Source organism: Grampus griseus (assembly GCF_964374135.1).
Source record: "Grampus griseus genome assembly, chromosome: 1".
NCBI classification, from domain to species: Eukaryota; Metazoa; Chordata; class Mammalia; order Artiodactyla; family Delphinidae; genus Grampus; species Grampus griseus.
Window position 1 is genome coordinate 32,631,983 of NC_139017.1, and position 11,758 is coordinate 32,643,740.

The 11,758-nt window shown below is 39.1% G+C and overlaps 1 protein-coding gene across 2 annotated transcripts in view; it reads right to left on the reverse strand.

Moving 5' to 3' along the window:
- The window catches only part of ACBD6 (acyl-CoA binding domain containing 6), a 232,868-nt gene extending 221,359 nt beyond the window's left edge, over positions 1–11,509 (reverse strand). For both annotated transcript variants that reach the window (XM_082666628.1, XM_082666627.1), the window contains exons 1-2: positions 10,996–11,509; positions 3,896–3,960 (exon numbers count right to left, since the gene is read on the reverse strand). In XM_082666628.1, coding sequence (XP_082522754.1) covers positions 3,896–3,960; positions 10,996–11,217 — 287 coding nt within the window. In that variant the 5' untranslated portion in view covers positions 11,218–11,509. The remainder of the gene's footprint in view (positions 1–3,895; positions 3,961–10,995) is intronic.
- Between the last annotated feature and the right edge of the window lie 249 nt (positions 11,510–11,758).

Here is an 11,758-nt window from a genome sequence, read left to right on the forward strand (position 1 = left end):
ATCAGAAAATTAAGGAAACACTTCCATTTACCATTGCAACAAAAAGAATAAAATACCTAGAAATAAACCTACCCAGGGAGACAAAAGACCTGAGGAAGAAAACTATAAGACACTGATGAAAGAAATTAAAGATGATACAAACAGATGGAGAGATATACTATGTTCCTGGATTGGAAGAATCAATATTGTGAAAATGACTGTACTACCCAAAGCAATCTACAGATTCAAAGCAATCCCTATCAAACTACCAATGGCATTTTTCACAGAACTAGAACAAAATATCTTAAAATTTGTATGGAGACACAAAAGACCCCGAATAGCCAAAGCGGTCTTGAGGGAAAAAAACGGAGCTGGAGGAATTTGACTCCCTGACTTCAGACTATACTACAAAGCTACAGTAATCAAGACAATATGGTACTGGCACAAAAACAGAAACACAGATCAATGGAACAGGATAGAAAGCCCAGAGATAAACCCATGCACCTATGGTCAACTAATCTATGACAGAGGAGGCAAGGATATACAATGGAGAAAAGACAGTCTCTTCAATAAGTGGTGTCGGGAAAACTGGACAGCTACATGTAAAAGAATGAAATTAGAACACTCCCTAACATCACACACAAAAATAAACTCAAAATGGATTAGAGACCTAAATGTAAGAGCGGACGGTATAAAACTCTTAGAGGAAAACTTAGGAAGAACACTCTTTGACATAAATCACAGCAAGATCTTTTTTGATCCACCTCCTAGAGTAATGGAAATAAAAACAAAAATAAACAAATGGGACCTAATGAAACTCAAAAACTTTTGCACAGCCAAGGGAACTACAAACAAGACGAAAAGAGAACCCTTAGAATGGGAGAAAATATTTGCAAATGAATCAACGGACAAAGGATTAATCTACAAAATGTATAAACAGCTCATGCAGCTCAATATTAAAGAAACAAACAACCCAATCCAAAAATGGGCAGAAGACCTAAATAGACATTTCTCCAAAGAAGACATACAGATGGCCAAGAAGCACATGAAAAGCTGCTCAACATCACTAATTATTAGAGAAATGCAAATCAAAACTACAATGAGGTGCCACCTCACAACACCAGTTAGAATGGGCATCATCAGAAAATCTACAAACAACAAATGCTGGAGAAGGTGTGGAGAAAAGGGAATCCTCTTGCACTGTTGGTGGGAATATAAATTGATACAGCCACTATGGAAAACAGTATGGAGGTTCCTTAAAAAACTAAAAATAGAATTACCGTATGACCCAGCAATCCCACTCTTGTGCTTATACCCAGAGAAAACCATAATTCAAAAAGACACATGTACCCCAATGTTCACTGCAGCACTATTTACAATAGCCAGGACATGGAAGCAACCTAAATGCCCATCGACAGACGAATGGATAAAGAAGATGTGGTACATATATACAATGGAATATTACTCAGCCATAAAAAGGAACGAAATTGGGTCATTTGTAGAGACGTGGATGGATCTAGAGACTGTCATACAGAGTGAAGTAAGTCAGAAAGAGAAAAACAAATATCGTATATTAACGCATATATGTAGAACCTAGAAAAATGGTACAAACGAACCGGTTTGCAGGGCAGAAATTGAGACACAGATGTAGAGAACAAACGTATGGACACCAAGGGGGGAAAGTGGCGGGGGAGGGGTGGTGGTGGTGTGAGGAATTGGGAGATTGGGATTGACATATATATACTAATATGTATAAAATGGATAACTAATACGAACCTGTGGTATAAAAAAATAAATAAAATAAAATTCAAAAAAAAAAAGCGAGGGGAAGTGAAGACAGAGATAAGAATACAGTGACTAAGAAGGTAGGGACTTCCTGCAGTTTAATACAAAGGGCAATATTTTAGTCCTGAGCCCCCTTCTGTGTTTTCCTTGTCTTCTTTTTTGCCAGCTGCTAGGACAGGCCTCCTTCTTGGCTTTTCCCTGCCAGTTCTTTCTACCTCCAACCGGGAAGTACAGCCACTGATCTACTGTAAAACAGAACTCAGTCCCACAGTTTTCTCACTACCTGCCTGCTCCTATGATGAACAGAACATCTTTCTGAGGTTTCCTAAATTTATTTTTGCTGAATCTCTTGAAAGTTACTTGTATACATCATAACACTTTACCCCAAATATATATTCTTCAAAGTGAAGAAACTTAATATCAGTACTATTAAATAAACGTATATAGACCATATTCAGATTTCCCTGACTTCCCCAAAAGATTCTTTATAGCTTTCTTCTCCCAGATGAGGAGCCAATCAAGATTTACACACAGCACTGAGTTTCATGTATCTTTAGACTTTTTGTCTTCCATGATATTGCTATTTTCTAAGAGTCTGAACCAGCTGTTTTATAAAATATCTTTCAATTTGCATTTGTCTGATTGTTTCCTCACCTACAGAGTGTTCTTGCCAAAAATGATTAATCATGACTAGAATCAGGTTAAATATTTGGCAAGACCAACATATAGGTGACATATCGTTTACAATTCATCACATGACAGCAGTTTGTCCCATCGTGATAGGAGTCAGGACTTAGTAAAAGCAGTATCTCCCGGTTTCCTCTTTGTAATTAATAAGTAAACTGTGGATCAGATTGTGTGAATATTGTTCCCTAGTAGTTTTTCATCTAATGATTTTAACATCCATTGATGATTCTTTTTTTTTTCATTGATGATTCTTGACTGGATTATAATTATAGCAGTTGTAAAGTCTAAACTTTTAAAAATTATTAAAAACAGTGAGATAACAGGCAAACTTGGGGAAAAAAATAATGGTGAATTATAATTCTTAAACTAAAACAAAAAACTCACATAAAATTTACATCAGGTACTCTCTACAACAGTAATAAAATGCCAGTCAGAGAACTTTTTGTTATCATCAGCAAAGAAAACCTGCGCCAGAATGAAAATCAAAGCACTGCTTCCTCCACTGAGAATGTCTTACACAAAAAAAAGTCAGCTGAACTAAACAGTTGTGCTTAATGACATTAATATTTGCATTGGGGTTCAAGCTCTACATCTCCTCAGAGCTGAGTAACAAACATTTCCTAGACAGGCAACTTGTCCAGGGGACCACATTGTGAAATATACTTCTTCTCTCTATAACCATATTTCATCTTTTCTTTTTAAACCCTACTCTCTCTACTTTTAATTCTAGGGCTGATGCTCCAAGGTCCTTCCTTCTATAACTAAGGTTCCCTATTGTATGCAATTTCTCTCTTTTCACTTAGACAAGGTAAGAGGAAATAAGGTCTCAAATGATAAGAGGTAATCTCTGAATTATAAGTAAAAAAATCTAGGAGGGCATAATCTTTTTAAGTATTCAGGAAAGAAGTAGACTCACTATCTATTTTTTCCCCCTTCTGCCCAACAGGGTATTATACGCACTTCTTCACCATGGTATGGGTGGGCAAGAAACAGAAGGGCACTAGAAATGAGCAGATAAAATTGCGAAGGGGAGAAGAGTAAAAAAATTGGGATTTACCCTGCTCTTCTACCTTCCCAACCTCCTGGCCTTCCTCCAAAGATCCCTCCAGAGGGGAGAAGTGGTGTCCCATTAGGGGCTGTATGACAGGGAAGGAAAATTCCAACCAATAGCTCTTTTGGTCACTCTCTAAGAAGCAATTCATATGTAAGGAATGTGTGTCTGTTGTGAACTACTTATATACCAACATCAATGGCATAAGAATCCTTTAGGAGATTTAACTAAAATCGGATTCTTTTAATCTCTCTCCCAACTGCCTATCATTAGCACAGTCTACAGCAGAAAGAGATTAATAGAAACCTAATTCTTTAATCTGCTCACTACTTTCTAATTCCTAAACACCTAAGCCATTTACAACAACCCCATTAGATCCCAAGAATTTCTTACCATTTTTGCTTTCCTTCAAAGTCAAAGAAGCTTGGTTTAGGAGTATTGCAATTTCCAACTTTGACCTAAATCAAGCGGGAGGGGGGTAAAATCAAGAACTTATTTTTCAAAGAAATGTCAGAGAAACTTCTAATTTTTAAATCTATTATGTATACTTCATAACTATAGGTTAGAAAATATCTGCATCATATAAAATAACAAAATTTAACATGCTTTGCAAAAGCAAACCAAAAAACAAACTTTAAATACGGGCTGCTTTGGCTTACTGCGTAAAAAAACTGTTATCTAACAGTGTAATACATTATAAAAAAAAAGGGTGACAGTGCATTCCTAAATTCGTAGACAAATTACATATATGAAACAAATTATAAATATAGATTATGCGATCCTTATTACCATTTGTAATGTAGAAGAATTTTTAAACATGCAATAAAACAAGCTTTAAAGTACAGTTTATCAGAATTCATCATACCGTCTGTCTGTGTTGATTCTCATAACACTATCAGCATTTTATCTCTCTCAAGTTCCAGGATAAAGCACACTATTTTTAACGTGCCCTATTATGAAACTAGTCAACATAAATTTAGATGCTAAAAGCCACACAAAAAAAATTTCAAGGTTTCTCAATAATATAAATTCTAGTTATTCCACAATAGTCTTCTCTTGTTTGTGCTCAATACTTATTTTTAATCCTCAAACACTTGTAGTTAAACTACACAGTAATTATTTTCATTGTGAATAAGCATAAGTGAAATTCACACAACTGTAGAATTCACTACACAGCTCGAATCCCACCGCCAGCAGTAATCTCCCTTTCTGATGAACCCTCACAGCACTTACTCTATACCTCTCTGATGGCACTTTTCACTTTTACCTTGTGTTAGCAAGGTTTGTGTAGTCTCATCTTGCTATTAGAATATAGCCTCTAAGAAACCATTCTTAAGTCGCTCATTGCACATAACATAGTGTCTAACTTAAGGCAGTAAAAAAATGTTTGTTGCATATAAAATGAATACATTAGGCATGTGTTCAACAAAATACCTATTTTCCCTAAAGCTAAATACCACAATCTGGACCCCATCTACTTCTCAAAGACCTTCCCACTACCTCCTTCTACTCTTACACACTTGCATTTTGCTAAAATCAAACTGATGGTCTACTCACTAACCAGATTGATCTACTCACTGCATTTAGAATTTTTATTCTATTTTGCTCATGTTATTTCCCTCACCTAAAAAGACTTCTCTTCTCTCAGCTTTTCAAAATGCTAAATCTCCCTGCAGTCCCACTCAAGGTTCAAATTCTAAGAACCCTTTCCATCTACAATGATCTCATCCATCTCTGAGCTCCTAACAACCATCATCTCTATCATTTGCTTAGCCATTAATCACATGGCCCTCTGGCTGTTATTAAAATGTACATTTACACAGGGGCAGCCCGGTCATGATGGGACGGGGGAAGAAATGATGAAAGATCAGGAGCTGCTTTTCTTGAACAATTACCATAAACCAAAAGTTTCACATATGTATGTCAAATGAGCCACACAACAATCCTGTTAGGCTTGCCATTACAAATTCATTCTATAAATGAGTACAGAGGAGCTCACACATGAGTAAATCTTGAATTAGGAGTCAAGACTTGACTCCAGGACTGTTAGACACCAAAGTCCAATATTACTCTACTATACAACACTCTTTTATATGCCACATAGAATCTAGGCTTCAGTTCTGGCATCTCTAAAATCACTTGAACTACTGTGTTAGAAATATGAAATGAGATAAACTGCTAGGCATCATAAAAATAGCAGTTATTACTATTTGTGGGTTTTTTATTCAGACAACAGCCAGTGGCAGAAACAAATACCAGTATCTATCCTTCCTCTCTCTTATGGTAATAGAAGTCTCAGCCGGACACATGGTCATTGAGCTGAACATTACATGTGGCCATGCAACTTCTGCCCAGGTTCGGGGGGCTGGATGTATGTGAAAGTGATATAAATATCTTCCTTAAAAAGAAAGGAGGGGGCTTCCCTGGTGGCGCAGTGGTTGAGAGTCCGCCTGCCGATGCAGGGGACACGGGTTCGTGCCCCGGTCCGGGAAGATCCCACATGCCGCGGAGCGGCTGGGGCCGTGAGCCATGGCCGCTGAGCCTGCGCGTCCGGAGCCTGTGCTCCGCAACGGGAGAGGCCACAACAGTGAGAGGCCTGCGTACCGCAAAAAAAAAAAAAAAAAAAAGAAAGGGGGGCTTGGGGCTTCCCTGGTGGTGCAGTGGTTGAGAGTCTGCCTGCCGATGCAGGGGACACGGGTTCGTGCCCCGGTCCGGGAAGATCCCACATGCCGTGGAGCGTCTGGGCCCGTGAGCCATGGCCGCTGAGCCTGCGTGTCCGGAGCCTGTGCTCCGCAACGGGAGAGGCCACAACAGTGAGAGGCCTGCATACCGGGGTGGGGTGGGGGGGGAGAAAGGGGGGCTTGTTCTTCCCCTTCCCTCTGCCCTGGCTAGAACATGCGTATGGTGAGCTATCTCTGGCCATGGGAAGAGAATCTTAGGGCAGCAGTTCACAAACCTTTTGGTCTCATAATCCCTTTACACTCTTAGAAACTGATCCCCGCAAAGAGCTTTTGTTTACGTGGGTTATATCTATCAATATTTACCAGATTAGAAATGAAATTTTAAAATATGTATTAATTTAAAAATAATAAACTCATTACATGTTAACATAAATAACAAAATTTTATGAAAAATATACATTTTAAAGCAAAAAAAATTTAGTGAGAAAAGTGACAGTGTTTTACAATTTGCAAATCTCTTTACTGTCTGCCTTAATAGAAGGCAGGTGTATTCTACTTCTGCATTCAATCTATTGCAGTATATGCTGTTTTGGTTGAAGTAAATGAAGAAAATTCAACTTCACAGAGATATGTTGTTAGAAAAGAAAAGTACTTTAGTAGCATTTTCAGATAATTGTGGCTACTCGTCTTTGATATCACACCAAAACTAAACAAGTGGCAGTTTCTTTAAGGTTAATTGCAATGTGGAATCTGAAGTGATACCAACAAATTTTTCACACTGTTACATTAAAATCCATTGGTCTGACCTGCACTTTCAATGTATCTTTTATCCACACATAATTTGTAACCTCATTCCCTGAAATATTTGAAAAAACAGTTCACTGAGTTCCGCAGATCTTCCAAATGACACAATTCATTATACATACAATACCGGAAGTTCACAATCATTAAAACCTCCACTAATCTTATCAAAAACGTTTTTCAGTATTAGGAAGCTGTCAAGATCGGGTGGCAGATACAGATTTTCCAAACTTAATTTTCACTTGAAGGCTCAAATGTTGTCACTGGCAACAAATACTGTCAGTTGTTTTCCTTGAAGTGACAGGCTGACTTCACTCATTTTCAAGGAACTGTATGCCAAATGCTCAAATCTGAATAAGCATAGTTTATCAGTGAGTTGCTCTGCTAAGTAAAAATCATGTTTCATGTGGGTAGCTCAACTTGCAACCAAAAATTACATAGGTGTTTTTCCTCAAAACAACCAACATAATTCAGTATGCAGGAGAAGTATTTTGTGTGTACCCCCATTTCATCACACACAATAGTAAAAAGATGTGTACTCAAGAGTTAATACTGAATAAAAATCAATAATTTTCACTGCTTCATCAAAGACATTTTAAAGTGAAACTGGCCTTTTTTTTTTTTTTAACTCAGAGTACATAGTGGTTAAAAAAAAATAACTACCAGTACAGTCTGCTGCCACTGCCTTGATTCATGCTAACACATCAGCAGTTTTATCTGCCATGACAGCACAGAAAAAAGGCAAATACAAGCATATCTCGTTTTACTGCACTTTGCTTCATTGTGCTTTGCAGACACTGCGTTTTTCACAAATTAAAGGTTTGTGGACACCCTGTATCAAGCAAGTCTATCGGCACCATTCTTCCAATAGCATTTGCTCACTTCATGTCCCTGGGTTACATTTTGCTAATTCTCCCAGTATTTCAAACCCTCCACTAGCGAAAAGATTATGAGTCACTGAAGGCTCAGATGATGGTTAGCATTTTTTAGCAATAAAGTATTTTTTAATTGAGGTATATACATTTTTTAGACATAACACTTTTGCACACTTAATGGACTACAGTATAGTATAAACATAACTTTTATATGCATTGGGAAATCAAAACATTCGCGTGACTCACTTTATTGTGCTATTTGCTTTATTGCAGTGGTCTACAACTGAACCCTTGATATCTCTGAGGTATGCCTGTAGTGTCTTGGTATTATTATGAAAATAGTTTTGACTTTATATTCTGTGAAAGTCTGAGGGATTATCAGGGGACCATAGTTTGAGAACTGCTGCCTTGAGGGATGGCTGAACTACAAGACAGACAAAGACTAAGCCCCTGGATGATCACATGAAACAGAAGCACCCTATCAGCCCTAGATCACCTACCTCCAGACCATTATGTGAGATGAAAATAAAAGTTCAGCAGCTGACCCAGTATCCTCACTGATACAGAAGCTTTTGTATTCCCAAATTCAAAGAATAGTTCTGGATCCACAAAGACTGGGAAAATAAAACTACAGGATTTTAGGACATCGTAAGTAACAGTTTCCAAATCAGGGATGATGAATCCTAAGCTATGAAACAGTTATAAAATGCAGCACTTTAACAGAGCATCATCTAAACTCTGTTCTCTCTGATATATGTATGATATATCAGTGCCCCTGAAACAGAGTATTTCAACAAAGTTTGACAATGGTAAATGCCAGTGAATCAAGTGTACCCAGGTTAAAGTAGGAGGACATGCTGAGTATCCCCACCTGTGCTAATGCTGAAGGTTCCTCAACAGGAGCTTCAAATTTTCATTGTCCTCTAGTTTCACAGGTGTCAATTAGTTATCTTTTGCTGGGAGAGTGCAGGCTAATGCATGGAGGACCAAAAAACCCTGTTAATTGGTGTGATCTTTCTGAAACTTCACTAAAAGATAATTGTGCAGTCATAGGCTTATCCAAGACTAAAAGAGCTATTATGTTATGTTAGGGCTCTGCCTGATATATTTTAAAGCAAAAAAAATTTAGTGAGAAAAGTGACAGTGTTTTACAATTTGCAAATCTCTTTACTGTCTGCCTTAATAGAAGGCAGGTGCCTTCTATTAAGTAAGGTTCACATCTCAGCTTATTTTCAGCCTCTTCCTGCTGACAAAATAGAGTGCTATTTGGAAAAGAAAATGTAATTATTTTATGATAAAGGTTGATTTTATGAGAAATGTAATTATTTTATGAGAAATTCTGATCCACCATACAGGAATTATACTGGACTTTCAACTTTGTTATTCTATCAAAGATGCTATTTTTAATACTGCCACAGAATTCTGATAAAAACAAGATATTTAGAAGAGATTGATAAACACTGTGTGCCCTAACATATCTAAGTAAGCATAATCTTATTCTCTAATTCTCTAATAATTATTCTCCAATAACGAGGAATTTTATTTCCAGAAACAGAATATCTCTAACCACACTAATGTCAAGAGGGTGAGGAACACACGCCTCTTCCAGACTATCTGGATGAAGTATATTTGAGACAGATGGTTGCCAGCTGACAGGTGACTATAGTTCACTGATGACTCGAATATCAGATATTTAATAATGATGATGCTAGTATCAATAAATATATGTCATAGAAAGAAAAACAATGTTTTTAGGAAATTTGGAGAAAATTAGTCTTATACTGCTCAGAGAATCATCAGTCAGCCATGTTACTGGTCCAAGCGCAATGCTCAATAAATTCTTGTTAAATAACTGAAAGTCTCATTTTAATGTTATTAGGACAGGATAAATGACCGAAGAGAAAACAGATATCCAGGACTTCTGCATGAAAACAAATTCTGAGGCCAATTCAGGCATATTTTCATTCAACACTATAATTTATACCATTTGTTCCTACCAGCTATATCTCTCAGGTCACTTTAACAGATATTCATGAATCTTCAAAAGAAGGTTCATCTCTACTTAGTATATTCAGTTTAAGAATACAGAGGGTCCCCACAACTTTTTTTTTTTTAAAGAATACAGGGGGAAACAGACACCAAGAGGCATAAAATGGGCTGTTATCCAGAACTTCATTCCTTCCAGTGTTCCAAAGAGCTGGAGTTTTCCCGAACTGTTATTTAACTCTCGTGAGCGATTTTTCACATGTTTAAATCTAAACACCTCAAGTAACTTTATAAGTCTCTTGATGGCAAGTGTCATGATGCTTTTGCTTCTCTGCATCCCCCACAGGCATAACACCCAAGTGTTTTGCCATAAAAGATGCTGAACAAGTATTTGTCGATTATGATAAAGCAATTATTTTTCTAACCCAATTACTCTTTGAGGATAAATTAAAGATGTCTCATATGACATTATTATTATTATTTCCATACTTCCAGGTAATCTTTGAAGCCTTAGAGTCAGGAGCTACAATCTCGTTCTAGTTCTCTATGACCCTAGGCAAGTTATCTACTTTCTCCGGGTTTCCTTATTATTCCTAAGAGAAGGGCATTATTTCATCTGGTGTTTTCTAGCTCTAAAATTTTCATAACTGTATCTAACACAAGCATATTCAGCCAAAACATAAGTCTAAGATATTTAGGGTTAAAAAAAATCACAATAATAAAAGTAGTAATACTTTACTTTGCATTGCATCACCCTCTTTATTACAATCATATTATTCTCAGAAATGTTTTTTTAACATTACTACGTTTACTTCCAAACGACCCTCTGGCAAGAGTGAACGATAAATCTTGTTTTGTAAATGTTCTGAAGCTGGTGAAAGCGTAAGTGCAAGGCCACTAAGCAAGTCAGAGAAGACACAGAAAAACTGTCATTCAGGGTCAGCTAAATATCACTCCTCGGATAGCAGACAGGTCCTTTCCATGTCCAGAATGATGCTAATCCTTAGCAGATGATTAAAAAACAACACACATACACATACAAACTTCATTACACCTAACCATTAATCAAGCACGTTTACTATCTGTTTTTTGGAGGAAAGAGAAGGCCTGTGGTCGCTCTCCCGCATCCACCCCTTCCCTGCGACTTTACCTGCTTGTACCGGGCATACAGGTACAAGAGCTGCTCCCTGCTGGCCCCTTGAACCAGGCCTCGGAAGTGCGCGGCAGCCTTCTCAAACAGCTCTGTCAGCCTCCTGGACGCCTCGGTCTCCGGGCTCTGGAGGGATTCCATATCCACGGAGTCGTCCCCCGAGCTCAGCTCTCCGCCGCTGTCGCCCGTAGTGGCTCCCGCAAGCAGGAATGGCGAAGCCATGTGACCGCCTGTCTTCTTCAGACGGGGTGTGACGCCGGCTTGGGGTCCTGGCCCACCAGTCTCGGTCTTGAGCCAGAGCTCAAGTCGGACCCAAGCTCACTTCCTCGCGCTCCTCGCTTAACTGTGCCTCCCTCTCTCCCCCTGCCCTCCCTGGGCGTGCGTGACGGGCTCCGCCTCCCTCTGCAGCTCTCCCCCGCTGCCCGGCCTCTTCCGGTACCCCTGGCTAACGGCGCGCTCCGAACAGGCCAGGTCCCTGCAGCAGCGCGGCGGGGGTCTGCGAGCAGCACAGCAGGAAGTCCTGGAGAGAAGGAGGCGGGGCGGCGTGGGCGCGGGGCGGTGTCAGCGGCAGAGCACGCGCCCGGAGCTACGGCCGGCGGCCTCTTTCTCACCGGGCGGGGGAAGCGTGGGTGGCCCTTCTTTGAGAACCGCCGCTATGTTGCGGGATGCATGCGACCGCGCTGGGGGAACGCTGCTTGGAGAAACAGTCCTCAGTTGTTGAGGTGTCTGTTAATCGTTTCGTTGAAAATACTGGGCCATCGTG